Raw genomic sequence first — 23,853 nt, forward strand, 5'->3', positions numbered from 1 at the left:
TCTTCCATCAGTTTATAGTCACTACTACTACTCACCTCACCTCTTGATACCCTCTTGCACACTCCCACCTCACCACTCAGCATATATCCTCCCCGCATCCCGCATCGACCCCTGTGCACATCCCTCGCCCGCCCCCTCACCACGGCCAGACAACGCACCGCGCACGTCGCAGCACACGTTCTCGACCGCAACCTCCAACGGCTCGCGCTGGGCTACCACTGCCCGCGCCCGCCCTCCCTCTCCCCTTCACTGCCATTGTCGTTGCCACCACTGAGCTCGTCATCCTCCGCGACCGCCTCCGACTTAGACCCGCTAGACCCGCTAGACGTATCCCCTCCGACCCCTCCCGCTACCGGTTCACCTACGTCACGCACCCGTACCCGAACCGCCGACATGCTCACCATCGTCCCCGTCCCGGACCAGATCCTCGAGTCTCCGCAGTTCTCGACGTGCACCGAGCTCCCGATCCTGCACCAAATGCATGGCGGTCTACCCCTGCCGCTGTCGCACAGTGCGGTCGTGGAGGTGCTCAAGCTCTGCGCCAATGCTGGGCCGCTGGGCCGCAGCGAGGTCGAGGAGTGGAAGAGTGCCGTGCTCGGCCTCAGCTCCGCGTCGTCGTCGCCCGAGACGCTCGCGCCGCTCATCAAGCCCATGGCCGCCTTCTCCCTCAACCCCGTCACGACCATGCCGCCGCTCAGCGTCGCGCCCGTCACGACCATGGCGCCCGTCACGTCCGCCCCCGAGCCCATCACGCCGCCCGAAGTCGCGCCAGTTGCGACAGTGCCGTCAGCGGGCGTACCAAAGGGCGCCATGTCGCCGCTCGTCATGGGTGGTGTCGCTGGCTTCTCGCCCGTGCGCCCACCAGCGCCGATCCTGAAGCCTACGATGTTGCCTCCGCTTCCGTCGCCCACAGTCCAGTCGTCGCCAGTACGCAGCGTGCACTTTGACCTCGAGGACGACCTCGAGCTCGACGAGCACCACCACCCCCGCGTACCCGCACACCTCTCGCACACGCCGCCGCCCTCGGCACGCCAAAGCGAGTTTGACCACTCACACCTGACGGGCGACTACTTCTCCTCCCGCTTCGAGATGAGCATGGACGACTACGGCTCCGAGCCCGCGAGCCAGAGCATGTCGCCCGCCATCCCCGTGCTCGAACTCGGGCCGCGCGCGACGCAGTCGAGTCTGGGCGGATTCATCCCGCTCTCGTGTGCCCCCGAGGTGGACCCGGGCATGGCGCGCAAGTTGGCGCAGAAGGCACGCGATCGCGAGCTCCGCGAGCGCGAGGAGAAAGAGGAGAAGGAACGTATCGCCAAACTCGAGGTCGAGAGCAAGAATCCGCGCGACGTCATGGTCGACGCGCTCATGGCTGCGTGAGTTCCTCGAGCTTTGATCCTCTTTCCGTGCCAGCTGACATCAGACACATGAACCGCGCCCGCCACGCCGCCGGCATCCCCCTCCTGCCCGTGCTGCCGACGCTCCCAGCGCCGCCTCTAGTCGTAAGTGTTACTCTCCTGTATTCCATTTCATGTTCGGCAGATGGCGGAGCGAAATCCAGCTCGGAACAGCTCGATCCCGAACCTCCCCTGTCTGCCCGAGTATTCTCGGAAATCACGCTAACAAACTTCAACAGGCCCTGACGTCGGCGTCGCAGATCCGCACCCTCTCCCCCGCCGACGCGGACGCGTGGGCACACTACTACCTCGGCGCAGAGTGTGATCCGGCGCGGGCGCCCGATGCCATTCTGGCTGCGGTGGGTGTGCTCTAGTTCTTCAATCTTTCGTGTACTTCATTCTTTGTACTATTATGTTTATTATGAAACTGTGACGACCATTTTGAACTTTAGTTGTGCACACGTGCGGGGGGCATTTCGGCTACTTCGGAGTGGGGGCTGCAGCCGAGTGGGGGAAACGTTCCTTGTTGACACGGGCCACGAGCGAGGACGGAAGTGCGTTCCGGATATAAGCTCAGGCTTATCGATACCGAGGCCGGAGGGCTGATATCAGGTCAAGTGCAGAAATCAGTCGAGGGTCGAGCGGGGCGAGACATAACCCTCGCTTGCAGCGGTGGACATGCCGCCGGCTCTGGCTTGTCTGGCTACTGCTCGAGCGTATCGCCGTGCATAGGCTGTGCGTCGCTGTCCGTCGCTTGTGCGCAGGAACTAACGCTGTGCGGGTCGAGGAATGTGAGAGAGCGACTAGTCGGTGGAAGAGGCACGAGCAGGCACTGCTGGACTCGTGCTCACCAGTCTCGTGCTCTATGGTCTCGTGCTCGGGATCTGCAGCACGGCCTGATATGATATGCACTGACCATGTACAGGCTAGACTATGCCTGCACGCTAGGGGCCTTTGCACTTTGCAGCTTTGCATGCTCTCGCCGTCGTCTGGCCTGGTCTGTTCGATCGAACTGGGTGTTGAGGCAAGCTGCGCCCCTCTGCGCCCTCCTGCCACCTCCACCTACGCCCCCCTCCCTCCATCAAACACAACACCACATCTTCCACTTCCACCTCGATTTCTCGACATTTCTGCATCCAATCCACACCAAAAGAACACTCTCGCTGTCAGCAAAGCGGGGGCAACAAAAGATTTACGACGTTGACATGATTCGAACATGCGCTCCCGAAGGAAGTTGATTTCAGAACCCCTTTCCGAGAGGAAAGACCATTCGAGTCAACCGCGTTAACCACTCCGCCACAACGCCGTGAGTTACTGCTTGTTTGCCTCAGCCGGCGAAGGTACATGAGCCCTCGCTGGCAATCGCGGTTGTTGGAAAACAGGCAATGGCAGAGCAGCCATGCAAGATTTTGACGAGCTAGGTGTGGTAGATGAGAAGCCCGACCCATTAAACACTAGACGTTCGACTCTGCGTCAAGATCTCTAAGACTGCATACTAGAAGCTACATTTTGTTTCCACCCACTGACATCCGTCTGCTCAGAGCTTGCCGCCGTTGTCCGTATTGACGAGGACGAAGCGGAACTCGGGCTTGCCGGCGTTAAAGTCCTTGAGGGCCTTGTTGATGTCGTCCATGTTGTACTTCTGCACCCAGGGCTTGACATTGTGCTGGACGGAGAACTTGAGCATGTCGGTGATCTGGTCGGGCGAGCCGATGTGCGAGCCAGCAACGGCCGCGTTCTTGATCACGAGCGGGAGACCAGAGAAGGCGAGGGGTTGCTCGGGGATACCGACAATGACGAAGACACCCTCGGGAGCCAAGAGCTGGAGGTACTCCTGCACGGGGAGCTTGGCGGGGTTGATGGTGCAGATGATGAGGTCGAGGGTGGCTGCACGCGCCTCGCACGCCTTGCCCGTGTCGTCGCCCGTGGCAATGAAGTGCTTCGCGCCGAGCTTCTCGGCGTCGGCCTTCTTGCGGTCCGAGCGCGAGATGGCCGTGACCTCGGCGCCCATGGCGGACGCGAACTGGAGCGCCATGTGGCCCAATCCGCCAATACCGACGACACCGACGCGCTTGCGGCTCTTGCCCGCGCCCCATTTCTGCAGCGGGGTGAAGACGGTGATGCCGCCGCAGAACAGGGGGCCGGCAGTCGAAGCGTCAACGCCCTCGGGAAGCGGGATCGCGAAGCGACCCGGGCCGCGCCACACCTTGGCGAACCCGCCGTATGCGCGCTGGCCCTTGACGGCGTCGCGCTTGTAGGGGCCCGCAATGGTGTTGACGAGCTGGGAGCAGCAGTCGGGGTGGTCGCCCTTGCACATGCCACACGCGCCGCAGCAGTCCGTCTGGTAGCCAATGCCGACGAACTCGCCGACCTTGCGGCCCGACTGCGAGCCGGCCTTGGTCACCTCGCCAACAATCTCGTGGCCGCACACGGCAGGGTCGGACTCGGAGAACTTGCCGTAGTGGCCCTGCAGGCCACCAATGTCCGTCGCGCAGATACCGCAGTAGAGCACCTTGACTGGAAATGTTAGCGGTGTGCTTGGATCGTGCCGGAGGGCTCGGCTCCGGATGGCGCTAGCTGGCGCTGTTTGAGGCGCGGTGACTCACCATCGACATCGGTCTCCTCCCACTTCTTGCTGTCAATCTCCTGGAACGAGAGGTTGCCCTCGCTCGCGTCCTTCGCGTCCTTGCCGACCCAGGCTCCGATCTTCTGTGTGCTCATTGTGTCTGTGCTGTGTGTGCTGTGTGTTGTGTGTGAGGGTGTGGGTACGTGTCCGTGGGAGCTGCTCCGACCTTTATAGCAGACCCGGATCAACCACTCTCCACCCGCGCCTCCACTCGGGCACCGTAGCCGCCTCCACATGCCTCCACCAGCCCGGCGGGAAAAGCAACCCACCACGGCTCTTGGTTGGCTACCGCTCCTGCATCCTAGGTTTATGATTCAGCAGACGTGCACCTGCCCGAAGGTCTAGGGGGTTTATCGCGCGCAGTGCATCCCGTGCCGCACGAACCGCAGGCCGGAACGGCCGACATCATAGGAGAGGAGACTTTTTTTGTAATCTGTGACGTCAATGTTGATCGTTGATGTGCCGAGGATAATTTTATTCTGTGAAAACTGATTGCTGCCTTCTTTCGAATTCCACCAGGAGCAAAAGCACATGCTCCACTGCCTGACACGTGGGGTGAGAGAGATCAGTCTCATGCATGTTTGTAGTTTGCATGGTTCTTGCATCATTTGAATCTTCCAAGCTGGACAAATAGCACTATTACAGACGTCATGTCAAGGCACAAGGGACTGGAGGAGGTCACTGCCCCCCAGACCCAGGCTAGGACAGGACGTACCGTTCCGTGCGGCGGCCTACGAGGGGCAGAACTCGACTGTATAATCGCTCAGCCCCTTGCTACCGTCGCAAGTCCAGAGGGCGCTCTCGCTCTTCTCGTCGTACGCATAGGCGTACGCATCATGGCACCCGTTCTTGAAGTAGTCGTAGTACTTGACGCCGCTCTTGGGGCACGTCTCGGGCTTGTCGTGGATGCCAGAGCAGCAGTTGGGGTTGTTGTCCGCGTGGCCAGCGAGCGCATCGACCTGGCACTGCGACAGGCAGCCGTCGCCGCCGTCCTTGGGCTTGAGCTCGGCAGGGCAGCCAGGGTTCAGGTCCTTGACGCACTTGGGCGCGGGGCAGTCCGCGCGGCTCGGCTTGATGCTGACGGGAAGATTGAAGCCATCTACGAGTGAGACATCGTAGTTGTCCGGCCCGCCAGTGGTTTGCAGGGTGAACTCGGCGAGCGAGGAAGGGGGTTTGCCAGTCACGCCGGCCTTACACTCGAGATCACCACAGTCACCCGACTTGCAGCCAGTGCCGTCGGCGTTGCAGTGTGTGCGGCCCCAGATGCGCGCTGCCTTCCACACGTCAGGGACAGCGAAGGAGACCACTTCACCGGGCTTCTGGACCCAGCCGGTAGGATGCTTGGGTGCCTGGGAGGGGTCCTGTGTGAACATCGCAGGCCAGATCGTGTCCTTGCAGCTGTTCTTAACCGTGATCGTGCGCGCCGAGCCGAAGCTGGCGGCGAGGAGGATGGTGAGGAGGGAGGTGTACATGGCTCTGGTTGGTATGTTGTCGATTTCGAGTAGTTAGGTGGAAGGTTTGGGCGTCTGAAGTCCTTGCCTTTACTCCTTTATAGCCTGTTGATGAGGTCCAGACTATAGCACCGCAGCACCGCAGTCCTTGGAGACCCAATCCATCGCCTGTGAGATCAAGGAGCCGTCGGTCAGATCGCGGAACCGCCTCGTCCTCGAGCGGGCGTAACATTGATGACGGACCCTCAGACCGGGTTAACGCAGCGGGTTACATGTGCGGGGTATCAGTGTATCGCGAACGTGTGCACGTACCTGCATGTCAGTGGGCGTTCGAGTATGAGCATGACTTCTTTAGTTGTGATCGCGCGCTCGGCGTTTCACTGTCACGGGGCCATGGGGGGGTCCGCAGGATGACTCCGCTTCCCCTGGTCCGGAGTGATGGCGGTGAGAAGCGATGCCGAAGCACATGCGGCCCCGCGTCGTCGGGTCCACATTGAATGTCCGCAGATGAATGGCCCAGATCTCCAGTACACTGCGTTTGAGTTAGAAAGCAGATGTACCACCGATGCACTGGGCGAGAGAATGTGAAGCGGCCACGCCAGGAAGCACGGCAGAAGGCATGTATGAGGGACGAGCTCTTTGCATCTTCAGCCTTTGTTTGGTTAATCGAGTGTTTCCAGTTCTGTGAAGGTGGTCGAGGAGTGAAACCGTATGAACGACGTTGACAGGATTTGAACATGCTCTCCGCTGCACCCAGACCTCCACCCGAACTCCCGACGTTGACATGTTTTGAACATGCTTTACGCGGGTGCGCGCCAGGTTAACTGCCGGCCGCCTCTGACAGTGTTTCCCGGCCCGTTTTCCCTCTTCTCTGCCCTCAGAATTGTCGCCGCATCTCTTCTGCATGCCTGCCACTGCAGGAAGGTGATCTTTGAGGCATAGCGTCTAACGACGGTGACACGATTCCAACATGCGTTACGAGGCCTGCGGCGCAGTCACCTTCCACCTGCCCCAACTCGCTGCTGAAATCACCGCCTTCAACGATCCCTCTGCCTCTTTCCAGCAAGCCCGCTCACGAATCACCCCGTCTCCGGCCTGCCTCGCACTCACCTCGCATGATCACGGTAGACCCCGCCAAACAAAAACGAGTAGCAAAAGATTTACGACGTTGACATGATTCGAACATGCGCTCCCGAAGGAAGTTGATTTCCGGAATCCCTCTCCGAGGAGAGACCATTCTAGTCAACCGCGTTAACCGCTCCGCCACAACGCCTTGATGCTTGAAACCTGCGCCCTGCGCCCTTGATCGCCGTGCGCCCTCGATCGCCCGTCGATCCCATTCAGCCAGAGATCGGGCGAACCACAGCCTCTGCATGGCGACAAATGCAGACAGTGCTTGTCACAGGTGAAAACTCGTGCCCATGTGCATCGGTTGCAGACTCGAGTGTTGTATCTATGCGGGCGGTCTCCCGCTGCCACCATCATCAGCCCTCAGTACAGACTCTCGGTCAACAATATGGTTTCCAGCAGCAGACTGTTCACGTCGCTCGCCCCACGCCTCCTTGTACCGAGGAGGGAAGATCAGTGGCTCTGATGGCACATCCTCGGCATCCTGCTCGTACTGAACCAACGGCGGTCGAGGTAGGGACCTTTGCTGCGACGGTCCTGGCTCGTCCTGAGGAAGGAACGCCGCTTTGTGCTCCAGTGAGCGGTCTCCCACTCTGGAATGATCAATATGGTGTAGCAACTCGACCTTGTGCTCTAGCGCCCTATCGCCAAGTTTCGACGGAGGAGCCTCGGGAGGCAATAGCTTGGACGCCGATGAGCCCGAATGGGTGCCAATCTCGGAACCCAAGGCAGGCATGATCGAGGTTGCCTGGTCGGAGAGATGGTCAGAAGGAGACACGCCATCGATTGAGCCACTGTCTTGCCAGCTTGGGGGCGGAGGTACCTTGGTGTCGCGATCTGAAGCAGACTCGGGCTCGGAGGCGAGCTTGGTGTCGTCGATCAGGCTCGCGTCATCGGAACCGCTTCTCCGCCGTCGCCGCCACCACCACACAGCTGCCAAGAACAGCAGCAGTCCTACAACCCCTCCGACTACCCCTCCGACAATGGCTCCGACCGGAGCAGACTTTGGTTTGCCGGATGCGGCGTCGGCCTGGGATTCTGGGTCTGTGCCTTGCGGTTCCGTCACGTTTGGTTTCCTGGTGTAAGCTTCGCCTCGCCGATACCTACCAGAAGAACGAGTAGGAAGTGACCCCCGTGATGCCACAGTTGGAGTACTTGTCGAGAGCTGGGGTGTCGTCCGTCATGCTATCGACAGACCCAATCGCCAGCTCATACTTGACGGTTGGGTCGAGAGGTAGGACGAAGAAGGTCTCGTCGCCTGGCGATAGACGGACGCCTGCCCGAAAGGACGGGAGTTTGCTCCACCAGGCTGGGCGCGGATTGACGGCCGCATAGCACGAGCAGTAGCTCATAATCGGCCCGGTGATGTTGAGGAGGGTCGTGTTGTCGGGCACGCTGTATGCTAGTTCAGTGTAACCCTCAACGATCATTGCATTCGTCTGAGTCTTACGCCAGGACATGCCACCCTGCTTCTCGGACTCTCGCTGTGCCCGCGATTTGGACAAATACTCCGATGACGAGAAGTTGCGGAGCGTGAAGTGCTTGCTTGGCAGTCCTCCTTCGATGGCGTTGTCGGTGCGCGACTCCATTTGCTCGAAGGATGGTCTGGTGTGAGCGGATTCTGACTGCCACCTACGCCTGTGAGAGGAAGGGGACTTGGAAGCGAAGTGCCCGAAAGGTGCAGTTGACCGTTTCGGTGAGGGTGGTCGTGAAGTCGTGAAGGCCGAGGTCGAGGCCAGACATGGCGACGATGACTCCATCCGCTGACGCATTCTGCACGCCCGTGGCATTGCTATACCCTCCCGACGTGGTCGTCGCCAGCGCAGTATTGATGTCGGGACTCCAAATCGGAAGAGTCAAAGCCCCGCTGAGCTCGAAGGCCGTGCCAACGAAGGTCGAGTTGATCGTCACTGGCACGTTCAACTTTTGTCGGTCGAAGAGCCCAGTGTACGGATTCTCTTTGAAAGAGAGCGTATCCAGACTCGCCATTGGCGAGTATGGGCCGACCTCCAGGAATACGGAAGAGTTGAGGTCGGCTGCGCGCGCGTCGCGCGCGACGGCGAGCAACCACCACATGTTGAAAGCGATAGTGAGAAACGGGGCATTGCAGTTGTGGATGTGGGCATGGCAGGGGGAGATGGGTTAGCTCAACATCCCTGAGTGAGCGCTACGAGGGCGGTCGCGTGAGGCGATGCTCTGTCACTCGCAACGAAGCATGAAGCTCAGGAACGCGGTGCTTGTTAGCTCAACAGCTTGGTCGAACATGAGCCAGAATTGTTGATACTATGCATGAGGGAGCGGGAGGCATTAAGGTTACAGTTTACTTTCGTGATGCTCGTTCCGGGGCGGTTCCGTTTCGCGAAAGTCTCATCACACCCACGTACAATTACGATAGCGAACGGGGATAAAAGAAAGCCTCGTTGCTCACATCTTAAGTGTCGACGCGCGCATTTCCTCCATGGCAGCCTTGTAGACAACTTGGCCAACACTCGAAGAGGACTAGACTCGAAAGGACTAGTCTCCCACTAGTGACCGGCGACGCTGCTCGGGCGACTGGGAGGATCAAGGTGCAGGCTGTGGGCGCTCATTCTACTGCTCGGCCGGCTTGTGACTGGTGAACAGCGTCCTAAGGGATGTGTTGTACGGTGGGGCGTGGAGGGGCGCGGCAAGGGCCCGGCGTTGGGTATAGGCGTTGTCTCCTCAGGTATTGTCGACGGAGTAGGCTCTGTTGCCTTCGGACCCTGTTCGTCCCCCGGGCTGATTGCCCAGCCCTCGGCTTGCGCGGCCACGGGGTATCCGACGCTACCTCGTCGCAAAACGTCTGGCGACGGCACCTTCCGCTTCGTCGCGACATTCTCAACTTTGCGCAGAAGGTCGTCCTATCGTCAGCTCCGTGACTAATCTCCGGTCAGCTCACCAGACGATAAGGCTTCACTATCACGTCGTCAAAATCCCTCATACGTTCTTCGAGTTGTGCCTGACGCGCATTTCCGGCTGAGGTCAGATCAGGGCTGGATTGGAGAACCTACTCAAGGCAATGATGGCACTGGCAGAGACTGATTGTGCTTCGTCCTCGCGTATAGTTCGCGTCGCCGTGTACCCGTCCATGACGGGCATTTCCAAGTCCATAAGAATGCAGTCGAAGGGGGCCGCGCGCACTCGCTCGACAGCCTCAAGCCCATTCACAGCACCTACGATCAGCTTTGACGACACGGTCACTCACTTTCACAGTCTAGACCGACGTGCTTCAGTTGTCGCGCAAGGACTCGACGATTGATAATGTTGCTGAGATCAGCTTGCGTCATTTGGAGACCACCAAGCCTTACTCTTCCACGATCAAGACCCGCAGTTTATCCGGGGGGACGAAAGGTGCGGCGGGGACCGGTATCGTCGGGCTCTTCGACGCACGCGTCTTGACGAAGAAGCGGAAGACTGAACCCTCCGTGTACCGCGATGCCACCTCGATGTGTCCGCCCATGAGCTCGGTGATTTTGCGGCACACGAAGAGACCGAGTCCCGAGCCGCCAAAGACGGTATGTGTCTTCGAGCTGGCCTGCGAAAAGCGCTGAAACAGAGTTTCAAGCTCCGAGGGCAGTAGTCCGGGGCCCGTGTCCGCCACCGAGACGCAGAGGTATAGGTCCGTGTCGAGGGTGACGGGCCCGTCTGACAAGGTGCATACGCCGTTTTGCGGAGGCGACGTGCCAATGTCGACATGCACATCTATGCGTCTCTGCTTGCTGGAAGCAACGAAGCGAACGGCATTGGCTAGCAGATTCGTGACACTGAGTCAGCATTGTCGACGGTGAACTTACATTTGACCGAACCGGACGGGATCGAGCATGACGTGATCAACCTGCAACCGGTCAAAGGCCTCTGAAAATTCGAGCGACAGGCGAATGCGGCCCATGCGTGCTTCATTCTTGAAGACGTTGACGATGCGCTGCACCTCGTCCTTGATGTTGACGTCAATGTCGTGAATGTCGAGGAGGTTGAGCTGCGCCTTGCCTAGGGCGAGCACGTCATTTGAGATGCGCTCCTGGGCGAGGCCGCAGGCATAGATGTTGTCGAGTGCTTCGATATCATCTCCCAGGGTTTGGACCAGCTGTTCAGTCGGGTAAAAGCTGTCCCCCACCAGCTTTTGGAGCTCTGAGCGCAGTCCCACGAGATTGGTCCGGACGAGGGATGCACACTGCATGAGGCTGCTGATCGGGTTTCGAATCTCGTGAGACGTGATGTCAACGAGGAGGTCGACTTCAGCCTTGGCGTTTTCGGCATTACGTCGCTGCTCTTCTGCCACCCTGGCGCGCTCCACTTGGAGATCTGCAGCGAGTCGCGCGTCCGTAGTGTCGGCACAACAACCAACAAGGGCCACGCATTCGCCAAAGCGAAAGATCTTCTTGACCCGAACGTTCACTGGCGTCAGCGAGGACTGGTGCCCGACCCACCCCAACGCCCTCCAATCCACTGGGCGTCCATGGTGTACTCCGTTTGGTCAGAGTTTCGACAGTGTTCCCATGCTTCAAGGAGTGGCTTTCGGTACTCCTCCTTGATATAGCGCGGCCAGTCTTGGAGGTCGGTGCCGCGGGGATGGCCGGACAAGTCGTACAGAGCATCGTTGTAGTAGGTGATTGCACCGCCTGGGTCGCCTCGGAAGATGCCAATGGGAGATTCGTCCATCAACATGCGCATCTCGTCTGCTTGCTGGTCGTACAAGTTTTCTAGCAGAACGCGACGCTTTGCCATCTGCATCTGCATGTGGCCTCGCAGGAGAAGCTCGCGGGCGTTGAAGGGCCGAAGCAGATAGTCGTCTGCTGCCCCGGCGTTGGGGCGCTCGTGCCCAGTCAACAAGATTACAGGAATCGTGCTTACGGTGCGGGAGCCTCGACGCATCGTGGCAACCAGCCCTTCGCCGTCACTTGGCGACATGGTATCGGCAATCACAAGAGTCGGAGGCGTCCTTTCAATGATCCTAAGGGCTTCATCCTTGTCCTTGGCTTCGAAGACTTTGCAAAGCGGTTGAAAGATGGTCCGCATGTACTGCATCGAGTCGGAGTCTGTGGTCAGATGGGCTGTGGAGACGCTTACCGTCCACCAATAGCACACAATCAGTCGGCTCGAACTGGAGGGTTGACCTGTCGACCCCTCGTACGCTCATTGGCGAGCTCAGCGACCCGTCATCAGAGTCATCCCACTTGCTGACTTCGTATGCGGGGGGTTCGGTTCCTTGGTACAGTCTGTCCGGGGGCAGGTGGGCACTGCCCAGTGGGAGGCTGATTGTCACACACGAAGTCTTGTTATCTCGTAATGCAAGCTTGCCACCATGCACGTTTACCAGCCGGCTTATGAGGGCAAAGTCGAGAACGACTCCGCCTGGGGCATTCGTCTCCGAGGATAGGGAACCGGCAGCTTCAATGTGGAAATCGACTATACCACTACAGGTGAGCACCGCTTCCGCCTCGGTGTACGTTATGGCGACACCGACCACGCTCGAGTCAGCAATGCTCTCTGTGCACGCACCCATTGTTGTACTGCGTCGCCATGCGCGGCAGAGTCACAGTGATCTTCTCCCAGCTCTGGCGGTCGATGTATACAGGTTTGTCTGCCAAGTCGCAGTCAATGTTTAGGCTGCTGCTGGACTTCTCGAAAGACTTTATGAACATGGTGCTTATGTCGCGAGTGAAAGCCCCGAGATTGGTGCGGACGAAGCCGGATGTCTGCTCGGTGTGATTCGTGGAGCTCACTTCAATCAGCGTACTGACTAGCGAGAGCAGTCGGCCGACATTTCGCCGTGCAAGCTTGAGAAGTTGCAAGGCATCATCAGAGGCAATCTCTTGCTTCAGATCGTCCAATGGCCCGGAAACAAGGCCGAGTGGGATCATCAGGTCGTTTGCAATGCTGCCTAGGAGCCTGTTGTTATCGTTCGGAGCCAGGGTGAGCTGCGGGGCGGTAAGCTCGACTAAGGGGGCCGAGCTTGATGGAGAGGGTCGTTCACATGGGACTGGCATGCCGGTTCGCTTGGTTCGCCTCGTGCACGGCATTGAGGTGATCACGAACCCATCATCGGTTGCAGTATGGACGAGTTCGTAAGCTCCAAAGGTGAATTCAACCCGCAGCGGCGCAGCCGATGCCTTGTCGATCCAAACCCTCAGACGCTCGCAATCGCCGCCTGAAGACAACTCGAGAAGTGTTTGCTTCTCCACAACTGCCCGCCAGGCAGCGTTTCCCCAGGTGACATCGCCATTCGAGTCCCAGTCCGTAGGAAGAAGGAAGGCGGGATGAGGATATCGCTTTCGTCAGCGGCAAAATCAGATGGTGACTCACTTCGAGGAAGGCATAGGGCACCGCGACCTCGTCTTTTGCAGGAGGCATCCTGCCACTAATTCGCAATCGCTCTCTCTGTGCGGAGTATTCGAGATGGATGGCGTCGCAGTCTGTAAATCTCGTCCCTTCGCAATGCTCGCGATACTGTTGTCAGAGGAAAGAGTTGTGCGGAGCGTTGAACGTGGTTCACCGAGGTAAACACAAGGAGGCTCAGCATTCCTCCGCCTGTCGACAGGGTTGCTTAGCGTGCTGCGGAATGTCGGACTGTTAGGTCGCGATCGCGGAATGCGGACTCATCCTCGTCACGTAGGTGTCCGCAATGACTAGGAGGAGCTCATCCGACTCTTTGGGTATGCATCAACCCGGCAGGACACGCATTCGAGGACCGATCCTTGCAATGATGTCGAAGGGGAGGAGGCGTGGAAAGAGCCGGAGTTCATCACGGCTCGAGATGAGGTGATGTTAGTGAGTTTGAAGGTCGTGAGCGGGGGGTAGTGAGATGGGAAGTCCGGAGATACCAGGAAGCTCGATGATGCAGACATGGAAGCGAGAAGGGTGGATGGAGGTCAACGTTGAAGAGATGCGTGAGGGCAATGAGCAAGGAAAGACACAACACATGGGTAGGCAACATCGATTGGTCGTCAGGGGTAGGCCGTCGTCTGTCGAAATTGGATCCGTTGTGGGTCCCCGCAATGGCAACGTCAGGGAGGACCTGATAAGATCATCTGATCGAGGGCAGGATCATCTGACCATTCTGAGAACCCCATGACCTCAACAAGAAGCATCATGCCCACACGACCACGCAGCCCATGCACCAAGACTCTCCCAGCACACCGTGTCATTTGACGTGTCGCGCGACTTACCTTTGTGACCATTCCTCACCCGATCCATGATAACCGACAACGCCAGATACCCAGACCCCAAGCGGAGCATCCCACCCCGTGTCCGCCTCGACGGCGAACGCAAGCACAAGGGATGGGATCTGGACGCCCTCTCCATTGAGGGCAACGAAGGTGGTCGTGTATGTGCCAGTTGCCACCGCGCACACTGACACCAGATACCCACCGAGCACCTCGCTTGGCTCCCGTCTCTACCCGCCAATGCGCCCATCGACCTCATCCGCAAGGTGTACGAGCGCGACGGCGTAGTACACTTGCGCGGTCTGCTTCCGAGAAAGGAAGTACTCGATGTCCGCCGTCGCTTCTTTGAATATGTTCAGCACACTGGCGTACTGAAGGAAGGCACTTCGCCCGAGGAGGGCATCTACAGCGGCATCTACGGCGAGCTCGACGGTGAAGACCCGCTCGCCGAGTATCGGACTGGCGCCAACTATGAACGCTTTGTTCGAGACTTTGTCGCTCATCCCCTCATTGCCGACATGGCTGCGCGCATCAAGTGCGAGTGGAAGCAGCCGTGGGCTTTCAGGCAGCAGGTGCTGCGCACCAACCTACCCCACTCGCGCCGCACCGCTACCCGCGTGCACTACGACCAGATGTGAGTATGATCGCCAAGGCTTTGCTTGGAAGCTGACTTTAGGTACCTCCGAGGCATGGAACCGGACGCACTGACGGCGTGGATTCCAATCGGCGACATTTCCCCCATCGGTGGCGGGCTGATGTATCTCGAGGACTCCGTGCCGCTGGGCACCGAGATCGAGAACCTGTTCAAGAAGCTCAACGCGAATCTCCCAGAGGAGGCGCAACTGGACGCCTTCAACGAGAATGTGAGTCCCCATTTCCGTCGACCGCTGACACCAGATGCTTACAGGTGGCGGTCTAACGACTGATAGCAAGATGTTTGCATCGAGCACGCGGCGGCGCTGGCTCGTGGCCGACTACCGGGCCGGCGATGTCGTGTTCCACCACTGCTGCCAGGTGCACTGCAGCGCCAACAATGAGGATCCCGAAGGACGTATCCGATTCTCAACCGACGTACGCTTTGCCGACAAGAAGGCGTCATTCGAGGAGAGGTGGTGGTAGAAGCAACAATGTCAGAAGTGTATCACAACATGTTAAGCTCATCGCAGAAGGCTCGAGGAGCTTGCTTCGGAGTATGGTGATGGTGGGGCATAGGAGGATCTCTGATTCTGCCCTGAGACAGTCGACATGCGCGTCCACACGCTGAGCGGCTCGGGGTCGCTGCGCTCGCGAGCAAACTGGGCTTGCGCGGCGGTGCGGGGAACCTCATAACTCTCGTCCACGTCAAACGACTGGGGCGTGTTGAAACAGAGGCTATGCCTGCGCGGGTGAAAGAAGAGAGTGAGGTTGTCATGCGCTTCTTTCGCCGTGATGCTGTCGTCAGCCCGGTTCCAGAGGCAGACTCACAATCTGGCAGGCGGCGGGCGATATCGGCCTGGGTCGAGGAGATCAAGCTTTGCTCCTCCCTCGGGGTATCCCTTCGCCTCGAGAATTTTGAACCTCAGATCTCGCAGACTCTCCTTCAGGTCCGTCAACTCTGGCGTGTCTTCGCGTTCGTAAAGTCCTTGCGCAGCGCGAAAGATATAGTCGTCTATTGTCCTTCCGTCGCGCCACATGCGCAAACGATACCGGAACCGCTCGGAAACGCTGTTCTTGATTTGACCCGGGAATCGTGAAAATGGTGGTGGGAGGCGACCGGCATCTTCACAGTCGGACAGGTGGGCGAGGTATTGACCCCAGAACTCTGCTTCCCAATGCAGCCGCGCCGCGATCTTGGCATACCGTTTCGACGTGTCCAAAAGGTCCTCATAGAAGGCCATCTCGAGCTCGGCAACCTCGACTCTGCTTGGTACGCGCTGGCCCCCGGGACCCTGGAAGGGTGCCAGGTCCCATGCGACGTACACTGAGAGCGCAAGACGGCGCAGATCGTGCCAGTCACCGACGAGCTGGCGGAAGCCGTTTGTCAGTGCCGCACGGGGGACTTCGTGCTCGCCACCGTCGTCGTAGAGGAAGCTCGTGAAGAAGACGGGCCCGGGGCGTATGGCGCGCCAAAGACGAGAAAGGACGCCTCCGACGGGTGGGCCCTGGTATCGCACCACTCGGGAGAGCGGTCCATTCCCCACTCGCTCGACGTGCGTCCTGCCCGGGCCGCTGTAGGGCGATACCTTGACGGCGAAGTCGTACTGTCCCTGCCAGTCGGGGTACTCGTTCCAAGGTGTGCGATATCCGTGCAGTGGCGACATGTCGAAGTGTGAAGATTGCAAGATACGTTGCACCGTCCTTGTCGGTAGAGGAGCGCGCTAGCGGGTGAGCCATTGTTAGTGGCGGAGAGCGCCGCGATCACGGTCAAACTGCATCTGGTTAGGCCTATTGACACCATGCATGCACTACGGCTCGGCCTTGCTGCCGCCATCATCCGCCCTAAAGACGCCTGTACCGTCCTCTGACTCTGGGAGCACCCGTGGACGGCCCCACGCCTCCTTGTACCGCGGAGGGAGAATGAGGGGCTCGCGGCGTCGCGGAGCTGCGTCCTCGGCGTCCTCGGCATACTGGACCAATGGCGAGGAGGGAGGCGAGTCTCCACTATGGGGACCTCCACTATGGGGAGAGGTAGTGCTGGGTATGCTGGGGCCGGGCGTTGTTTTCGGCTTTTGCTCAGAGATAGGCCCAATATGGGAGCTCGCTGATACGGCGTTAACCGTAGTGGCCTGGTCGGAGAGCGAGGTGGTGCTAAAGGAGAGATCGTTGCGCAAGACCGGGGCGAGCACTGGAGGATCACCCTTGAAATCGCTTGCGGGCTCGTGGGCGCGGGCAGTGTCATCGACGACACTGGCATCGTCGTCGGCGGCCAACTTGCGGCGACGCCGCAACCACCACGAACCGAGTAGAATCAATAGCAATCCGGCGACGCCGCCCACGACGCCGCCGACGATGGCTCCGGTCGGAGAGCTGCCCTTGCGCTGCAGGCCTATCGTTGCTGGCTGCGACGTCTGTGATGTTTCCACTACAGACTGAGTCGGGGTGACGGGGCCCGTGTCGTTCCGTTTCCTGCTGTCAGCGTGGCCTCTTAAGGCTGACTCACCAGAAGTACGAGTAAGAGGTGACACCGCCAATGTTGCAGATAGCGGAAGTGTTGCTGTCGCCTCCCATCGACAGTTGATACTTCACAGTGGGGTCTAGTGGGAGTACCAGAAAGGTTTCCAACGCTCTGACCTCTGATCTATGGCTCGAGAATGACTGGACCCCCAAAAGAGGGGGACCATCATTCTTCCACCATTCAGGCGCAGGCTTGAGCGCAGCGTAGCAACTAAAGTTTCCTCCCAATGGGCCCGTCACATTGACCAGCGTGGTGTTGTCGGGAACATCAAAAGTGAGCTCGGTATAGTCGCGGACTTGAATACCATTGTCGATGGCTCCATAATCCAGACCATTGGTCTTCAATTCGTTCACTCTATTGTCGAGAATGGAGATGTACTCTGAAGAGGCAAACGCATGTACCTTGAATCGACTCCCGAGCTTGCCAGACTCCATGACTGGATGAGACTCGAACTCCATGTCCGTATACGATGGCCTAATCGTCAGCGATCACCCGGCAAGACACGTACGCCTGCGTGAGAACTGGGACTTCAAACTGGAACTTGTTGTACGAGCAGTTTACTCGAAACCCGATCTCTGTTCCAACCACATTGTTGCTGAGGTTCAGCCCAGACATTGACGCAATGAGTGCGTCAATCGATGCGTTCTCCTGGAAGGTCACATTAGACGGTGGGTCGTCCCCGAGTCGCGTAGAGGCGAGTGGCGTGGACTTTTGGAGCTCTGTCGCCCCCGGAGTATATTGCAATGAGCCCGTAATGTTGAAGGCCGTCCCGACGAAGTTTGAGCTGAGCCAGATTGGTCTGCCAAACCATGTTCTATCGAGGAGCCCGCTGCTCTCATTGTAACTAAAGGCGCCGGGAAGTTGGCAAATGGGCGATAGCCCGCCAACCTCCAACCACACGGACGTGTTGAAGCTGGCACCGAAAGCGGTCGACGCACCGATAATGGACCAGAGCGCCCACATTAGAGTAAGTGCAGAAGCAACATTCTGCAGAGTGCATCATTCACAACGGGGAGGTGGACTTCACGATGTCGGTCTCGTTACGTTCACTGCTTCCTTGGCATTTGGCGGACGGGTCGAGTGCCTCGCGGATGCGTGAGCTCTGCAGGGTCAATTCCAAAACAAGGTTAAGCTCTCACGTTGATATTCGTCAGTCACAGGCGAGAGCGCAGGGCTGGTTTCAGCATGAAGGCACTGGTATCTAGATCACTGCAACTAAAAGATTTGAGCTGCTGGGCATCGTCGCGTGTCGTGAATATGGTTAAGGATGTGAGCACGAGGATGCAGAATCGCAGACGTGAAGGGTCAGTGCCCAGCAATAGACCACGCGACTGACCGGCCGATGCGGCCGAGCTCGGTATTGCCGAGTCACCGGTCGTGCCCACATAAGTGACCGAACTCGTCCTCTTTGTCTCCCCATCGATCACACCATGCGCTCAGTTCTTCAGCTCGCCCGGCTGTCAGCGCGCTTTGCTCCACGACTAGCACGACCCACATCTTCCAAAGCCTCCGACCTCGTGTTCACCCACGAGCGCGACGCTGAGTTTACACGCGGACTCCGTTCATTTTTCGAATACCGCGATCTGGGCATCAATGATGCGACAAAGGGCGCCGTTGCCGCCCACGTTATCCGTGCAGTATCGGGGACACATGCTGAAGGCGTACCTCACAAGCACGACACGACATTTCAAATGGTCTATGTGTTGAAGGGATGGGTTGAGTTTGAGTATGAGAAGCCCGGCGCCTCCGAGCCCGTCAAGGTGCGGCTCGAGAAGGGATCATCAGTCTACCAACCACCACACATTCGGCACCGCGAGGTAGCTCACTCTGACGATGTGGAGATGCTCGAGATTGTCCTACCTGGCAACTTTGGTACAGAAGAGGTCCCATCAGTCCAATAACTATGTAGCTTCATCCTCAATCTCCAGGTCGCCGACGCGGAAGGTACCACCGCGGCGGTCGTCATACTCTGTTGAATCGTGATAGTCCTTGACACGTGTACGAACATACTCGAGGCCAGTTACCGGCTTGGATGACTTGCGCTCCTTGAGGAGGCCCAGACGCTTGAGCAGTGGAGACTCGGCAGGTGTAATGTCGACTTTGTTGCCCGGTCGGACAAAGTAGAATAGACCCTGGCGCTTTAGGTGCGCCTGATCCTCGGGCGGACGCGTGACGCGGTGAATTGTGCTCTTTAGGTATCCCTCGCTCCAAAAGGAGAGCGTGTCACCAACGTTGCAAATGATTCCATTGTCGACGGGCGGCACGTAGCGCCACTCTCCAGAGCCAGTCTTGACCTGGAGACCAGCAATGTTTTGCGACCACAGTAGCGTCAATGAGCCAAAGTCGGTGTGGGCTCGCGCCCATGTTCGCTCGACCGACTCGTCATCGGCGAGTGACCGTGGGTGATACAGCATGTAGCGGAGGTGGTCTTCGGCGGGGTCCTCGTACTCATGCCTCGACGAGAAGTAGTCCTCTGGCAGCTCTAGAATGATTGCAAAGAGCCGAAAGACCTTGGCTGCGAGATCGAGTGATTTCTACGTCAGCCACGTCCCAGCAGGGACTCACCCTTGAAAACGCCTCGATCTCGTCCCTGAAGGGTTCCAGATGCGGGTGAAACGGCTCACGCTCGTTGGACTTGATAAACTTGGGTATATTGAGCGTTTCGACATTGTCGCGAACCTGCGTTCCGCGCACCGTCTTCTCGTTTGGCCGCTTGTAGCCAAAGTAGTTGCCGTTTGAGAAGTCGACGGCGTACTGTTCCTTTTCCTTTTCCTCGGACGGAAGGTCGAAGAAGCTCTGTCCGATGTCGTACTGGCGCTGCACCTCGTCGGGCTCAAAACCCGTATTGACGAGCGAAAAGAAGCCCGTGTCGCGGATTGCCTCATCGAGCTCGCGGGCAAGAGCCTCTTCACCACCAGGCTGGTCGTACTTTGCAAAGTCGAGTGTCTTGATGTCGGCCCATGGCAGGTCAACTTTGGTCTTTTGAGGGCGGGTCCACTGGGGCAGCTGAGTGGGGACGGCGACGGGCATGGTGGCTTGGGAAGCAAGAATTCTTGCCCGACGGCGCTCATGTATATAACCGAGTGCGGGCATGCCTTGTACGCCGCAGCGATGGTGCACTGACATTGCGATATGGCGCAAGAATGCTTAGCGCATCTTGGTGCCCACTTGGAGAGGAAGTCCGCAAATGGTATTGCACCCATGTTGAAGATTGCGCCATCGGGTGGCGCGATGATGAGCTGATAACGGCTATCGGCGATTTCCTGATATCTCAATTCCGAGCGACGAAAGCAACGGGATTCAGCTTAAAATACTATAGCGAGTGTAGTGTGGCATGCATCCCCCGCAAAATGTCCTCGACACCCTCTACCTCAAGCCTGGGCGACAGAAAGTTCGAAGAGTACTCTGAAAAGGATGCGCAGGTATCCGTCTCGGTATCGCCAGCTGATTACGACGAGGGTGCCCTAAGGAGCGGGCACAGAAAAGTCGACCGCCGACTGCTCTACTGGTATTGCTTGGTATACCTCATCATGCGTATCCACGTCGGCAACATTAGCAACACGGCAATCATGAACAAGGAGGAGGGCACCGACATCAAGACCCAGCTCGGCAACCTCACCTCGACGCAGTGGGCGTGGGCCCTCAGCTGCTTCTACTATCCATACATGTTTCTCGAGCCATTCTCGACGCTGGCCCTGCAGCGGTTCACGCCGCGCACGTGGATGAGCCGCATCATGTTGACCTGGGGCGTTATCTCCATGTGCCAGGGTGCGACGCAAAACTATGCTGGCATCATCGCCTGCCGTGTGCTCCTCGGCGCAGCAGAAGCTGGCTTCTACCCCGGTGTCATCTACCACCTTAGCTTCTTTTACTCGCCCGATTCCCTGCCGATGCGTATTGGGTTCTTCTACGCATGCGGCATGTTTTCAGGCACCATTAGTGGACTCTTGGCCTACGCCATCAGCTTCATGAATGGTGTCGGTGGGCTCGCCGGATGGCGTTGGCTATTCATTCTCGAAGGCATCCCGGCCATTGTCTGCGGTGTCGTCACTCTGTTCCTTCTCCCCAACTGTAAGTCGTTCCCGAGTCAAGGCTAATGTAGATCCCGACAACTCGGAATTTCTTGTCGAAGAAGAAAAGCTCGCTATCAAGGGACACCTGTCGACAGACGCGCCGTCGATGGACGAGCACTTTTCATGGGCTCAGGCAAAGGCATTGCTAAAGTCTCCCTCGTTTATACCCTTCACGCTCATTTGGATTACACACGGTATTGGAGGCTGGGGTATCTCCTTCATTCTTCCATCCGTCATTTACGAGCTTGGCATGTCGAATACAGCGATTGCACAGGTCATGACAATGCCGCCGTACACGCTCGTTTTCGTGTTCCTGCTGTCGCTGGCGTTCCTCGTGCAAAAGAAGGTTATCAATGCCTTTGTTGCCGGCCTCATTCTCGAGATTGGGCAGATTGTTTGCTACATCTTGCTCCTCACCGTCAAGGCCCCGGTTGCCAAGTACATCTTTGTCATGATGGCAACCGCGGCGGGTCAAAGCTTCTTCCCCATCATGTGGCCAGAGCGCATTCGGGCAGCCAAGGGAACGACGGGAGCGGGCTTGGCCATTGGAATGACCAATGTGAGTTGTTACGAGGCGCGACTGACACTAGGCATCGTGCCAGCTCATGGGCATTGTTGGTCCGCAGATTTACAATCTCAAGTTTGGGCCCACGTACAGGGTCAGCTACACTGCGTCAGTGGGGCTGCTCGCAGGCACTGTTGTCGCGTTGCTCCTGACGTGGTGGACCGTGGCGCGGTCGCGAAAGACTGTTGACGAAGAAGCAAAGTAGATGTTACATAATACCCCGATACTAGTCCTCCATGGGCATGTTCTGCCACTTGCGGATCGCGTGTCCCTTCCAGATGAGTCCGGCAATCATGAGTGCGCCAAAGCCAGTGAGCACGGCGCCCATGCCGCAAAAGCACGCCATCCAGCCCCGCGTCTCGCCCCACTTCATGGTGAAGAAGGGCACGGCAAAGCCCCACAGGTACTTCCAAAAGTTGAAGACGGCCTGGGTGTCCATGCCCTTTGAGATGTACGTCTCGAGGACATATGTCAGGATGACGGTCGTGATGCCGCTGAGGGCAAAGAAGTTGATGGCGGCGCCGACGATGAAGCACATCCAGTGCAGCTCGTATTGCACGCACACGCCGCAAAGCAGTTGACCAATGAACATGAGCGGCAGGAGCGGGATACCAGCCCACAGGCGGTCCTCTGGGATGCGGCGGCCATGCTTGCGCTCCATGTAGGCCACGATCATGTCGGACACGTGTCCGCCAGACCACTTGCCGAGCACGCCGCCAACTCCAAAGCCGAGGAAGGCGCACCCGAGCGGCACGACTGCAAATGAGTAGGGCGGCTTGCCAAAGATTTGCGGGAAGATGACGGTTGGTGCCACGGAGAGGAAACCGAGGCAGATGCCATAGTAGAAGGACGGAACGGTAATGACGATATAGTGGATCATGTAGATGGGCGACCAGCAAAGGGGCCAAAAGCGCTTCCAGTCGGTGTGGGGGAGGAAGGCGGGGCCGACATAGCCAGAGCGCTTGTGCTCCACTACAGTGTCCTTCTTGTCGTCCACTTCGACAATATCCGTGTTCTCCTCCCAGTTCCACATCGTCTCTGGGACAAAGAAGAGGATGAGAAGGAACTGGAGAGCGGCGAGGCCGAGATTGAACCAAAACAGGTTGCGCCACGAATGGTGCTCGACAATGGCGGCTGCAAAGATGGGCACGATGACTGGTCCAATGACGACGGCGACGCCAAAGATGCTCATCTTGGAACCACGCATTTGTGGCACGTAGATTTCGGCGATTGACGAGGGCGGAATGGTTTGGGACCAGCTGGTCACAATGCCGGCCATGATGCGTGCAACGACAAAGCACGCATAGTTTTTGGAGAGCGCCTCCCATACGCACACGGGCATGAAGAGGAATGATCCGATCAGGTAGACTGGCCGACGGCCCCACGAACGACTGAGGGGGTTCCAAAACAGCGAGCCGACTCCACACCCGAGAAGATTGTAGCCCAGCGCATTGGCAATGTCGCCGGGACCAACTCCAAGCGACTTTCCGACCTCACTATTGTCAGCCAACACTCGATCAGTGACCCACCCAAAGGAAACGTTGCAAATGGCAATGGCAAAGTTGGCGAGACAGCCCGCGTACGCGAGCGACAGGACGATGCCCATTTTGCGCATTGGCGAAAAGGCATTGATGGGGTGGTTGGGCGGCAGCGTCGGGTCGCGGCCCTTGCCAGCCACGACGGGCTGCACTTCTTCCACATGTGTCGGCATTTTTTTTTTAATTAACGAGGACGACTAAAGTGCTCCATCGCGCCAATGGGTTTTATACATCTTGGCGGACCACCGAAAATAGACATCACAAGACCCACCTGCCGGCATGCCACTTGGTGGCAGGGTGGTGACAGGTGTCCGGGGTCCGGCCACGTTGGTCAGCAGGTGGGCAGCGTGGGAGGCGTGAGCACATGCGGGCAGGGTACGTGCAAGAAACGTTCAGGAATGGGCAGCGCTCTCTGCGTTTAGAACAAACTCCACGGGGACGGAGCCGCCGGCCCCTAGGCCCCTCGGGGTACCCGACATCCAGGGGTCGAGTCGTCGGCGACTTTGACGGCATCGGACATGGCCGGTGGCGCGCGAGACTCGCGTGTTCCCAACGCGAGATACACGTGCACGGACATTCCTCTGTGATTCCCACAATCCCACGGTCGGGTATATCCATGCTTAACTCTGCACTGGCTTCTGTGGAGCGATCGAAGCATCGTGACTGTAACATGACTAACGATAAGATTCGAACGCACATTGGGGGAGCTTGATTGAATCTTGATCATGTTAGCGTGCCAAGAC

The 23,853-nt window shown here is 58.3% G+C and overlaps 11 protein-coding genes and 2 non-coding genes across 13 annotated transcripts; 3 read left to right on the forward strand and 10 right to left on the reverse strand.

Moving 5' to 3' along the window:
• Positions 1-393: 393 nt before the first annotated feature.
• Positions 394-1,768, forward strand: A1Q1_01030 (uncharacterized protein; the record flags this gene model as incomplete). The annotated part of the gene is made up of 3 exons (XM_014325653.1): positions 394-1,373; positions 1,421-1,499; positions 1,634-1,768. 3 exons carry the CDS (start codon positions 394-396, stop codon positions 1,766-1,768), a joined length of 1,194 nt encoding a protein of 397 aa, XP_014181128.1.
• Positions 1,769-2,589: 821 nt separating this feature from the next.
• A1Q1_t169 lies at positions 2,590-2,700 on the reverse strand. The gene has a single exon. It is a non-coding gene; the product is annotated as a tRNA-Ser (tRNA).
• Positions 2,701-2,931: 231 nt separating this feature from the next.
• A1Q1_01031 (alcohol dehydrogenase (NADP+)) lies at positions 2,932-4,115 on the reverse strand (the record flags this gene model as incomplete). The annotated part of the gene is made up of 2 exons (XM_014325654.1): positions 2,932-3,911; positions 4,001-4,115. 2 exons carry the CDS (start codon positions 4,113-4,115, stop codon positions 2,932-2,934), a joined length of 1,095 nt encoding a protein of 364 aa, XP_014181129.1.
• A 636-nt stretch (positions 4,116-4,751) lies between these two features.
• On the reverse strand, positions 4,752-5,492 carry A1Q1_01032 (uncharacterized protein; the record flags this gene model as incomplete). The annotated part of the gene is made up of 1 exon (XM_014325655.1): positions 4,752-5,492. The coding sequence occupies one exon, from the start codon at positions 5,490-5,492 to the stop codon at positions 4,752-4,754; it is 741 nt and encodes a 246-aa protein (XP_014181130.1).
• Positions 5,493-6,634: 1,142 nt separating this feature from the next.
• Positions 6,635-6,744, reverse strand: A1Q1_t168. Its single transcript has one exon. It is a non-coding gene; the product is annotated as a tRNA-Ser (tRNA).
• Positions 6,745-6,924: 180 nt separating this feature from the next.
• A1Q1_01033 (uncharacterized protein) lies at positions 6,925-8,675 on the reverse strand (the record flags this gene model as incomplete). The annotated part of the gene is made up of 4 exons (XM_014325656.1): positions 6,925-7,764; positions 7,815-8,001; positions 8,050-8,157; positions 8,236-8,675. The coding sequence occupies 4 exons, from the start codon at positions 8,673-8,675 to the stop codon at positions 6,925-6,927; spliced, it is 1,575 nt and encodes a 524-aa protein (XP_014181131.1).
• Positions 8,676-9,599: 924 nt separating this feature from the next.
• Positions 9,600-12,120, reverse strand: A1Q1_01034 (CnHHK4; the record flags this gene model as incomplete). Its single annotated transcript, XM_014325657.1, has 5 exons — positions 9,600-9,790; positions 10,008-10,336; positions 10,412-10,919; positions 11,045-11,679; positions 11,732-12,120. The coding sequence occupies 5 exons, from the start codon at positions 12,118-12,120 to the stop codon at positions 9,600-9,602; spliced, it is 2,052 nt and encodes a 683-aa protein (XP_014181132.1).
• Positions 12,121-13,809: 1,689 nt separating this feature from the next.
• Positions 13,810-14,699, forward strand: A1Q1_01035 (uncharacterized protein; the record flags this gene model as incomplete). Its single annotated transcript, XM_014325658.1, has 4 exons — positions 13,810-13,941; positions 13,990-14,414; positions 14,457-14,643; positions 14,688-14,699. 4 exons carry the CDS (start codon positions 13,810-13,812, stop codon positions 14,697-14,699), a joined length of 756 nt encoding a protein of 251 aa, XP_014181133.1.
• Positions 14,700-15,240: 541 nt separating this feature from the next.
• A1Q1_01036 (uncharacterized protein) lies at positions 15,241-16,080 on the reverse strand (the record flags this gene model as incomplete). Its single annotated transcript, XM_014325659.1, has 1 exon — positions 15,241-16,080. The coding sequence occupies one exon, from the start codon at positions 16,078-16,080 to the stop codon at positions 15,241-15,243; it is 840 nt and encodes a 279-aa protein (XP_014181134.1).
• A 144-nt stretch (positions 16,081-16,224) lies between these two features.
• A1Q1_01037 (uncharacterized protein) lies at positions 16,225-17,392 on the reverse strand (the record flags this gene model as incomplete). Its single annotated transcript, XM_014325660.1, has 2 exons — positions 16,225-16,999; positions 17,076-17,392. The coding sequence occupies 2 exons, from the start codon at positions 17,390-17,392 to the stop codon at positions 16,225-16,227; spliced, it is 1,092 nt and encodes a 363-aa protein (XP_014181135.1).
• Positions 17,393-18,364: 972 nt separating this feature from the next.
• On the forward strand, positions 18,365-18,835 carry A1Q1_01038 (uncharacterized protein; the record flags this gene model as incomplete). Its single annotated transcript, XM_014325661.1, has 1 exon — positions 18,365-18,835. The coding sequence occupies one exon, from the start codon at positions 18,365-18,367 to the stop codon at positions 18,833-18,835; it is 471 nt and encodes a 156-aa protein (XP_014181136.1).
• A 61-nt stretch (positions 18,836-18,896) lies between these two features.
• On the reverse strand, positions 18,897-19,964 carry A1Q1_01039 (2OG-Fe(II) oxygenase superfamily protein; the record flags this gene model as incomplete). Its single annotated transcript, XM_014325662.1, has 3 exons — positions 18,897-18,903; positions 18,945-19,444; positions 19,500-19,964. 3 exons carry the CDS (start codon positions 19,962-19,964, stop codon positions 18,897-18,899), a joined length of 972 nt encoding a protein of 323 aa, XP_014181137.1.
• Positions 19,965-21,798: 1,834 nt separating this feature from the next.
• On the reverse strand, positions 21,799-23,283 carry A1Q1_01040 (uncharacterized protein; the record flags this gene model as incomplete). Its single annotated transcript, XM_014325663.1, has 1 exon — positions 21,799-23,283. One exon carries the CDS (start codon positions 23,281-23,283, stop codon positions 21,799-21,801), a length of 1,485 nt encoding a protein of 494 aa, XP_014181138.1.
• Positions 23,284-23,853: the final 570 nt, after the last annotated feature.

This window comes from Trichosporon asahii (assembly GCF_000293215.1).
Source record: "Trichosporon asahii var. asahii CBS 2479 unplaced genomic scaffold scaffold00038, whole genome shotgun sequence".
In the NCBI taxonomy this organism is placed as follows: Eukaryota; Fungi; Basidiomycota; class Tremellomycetes; order Trichosporonales; family Trichosporonaceae; genus Trichosporon; species Trichosporon asahii.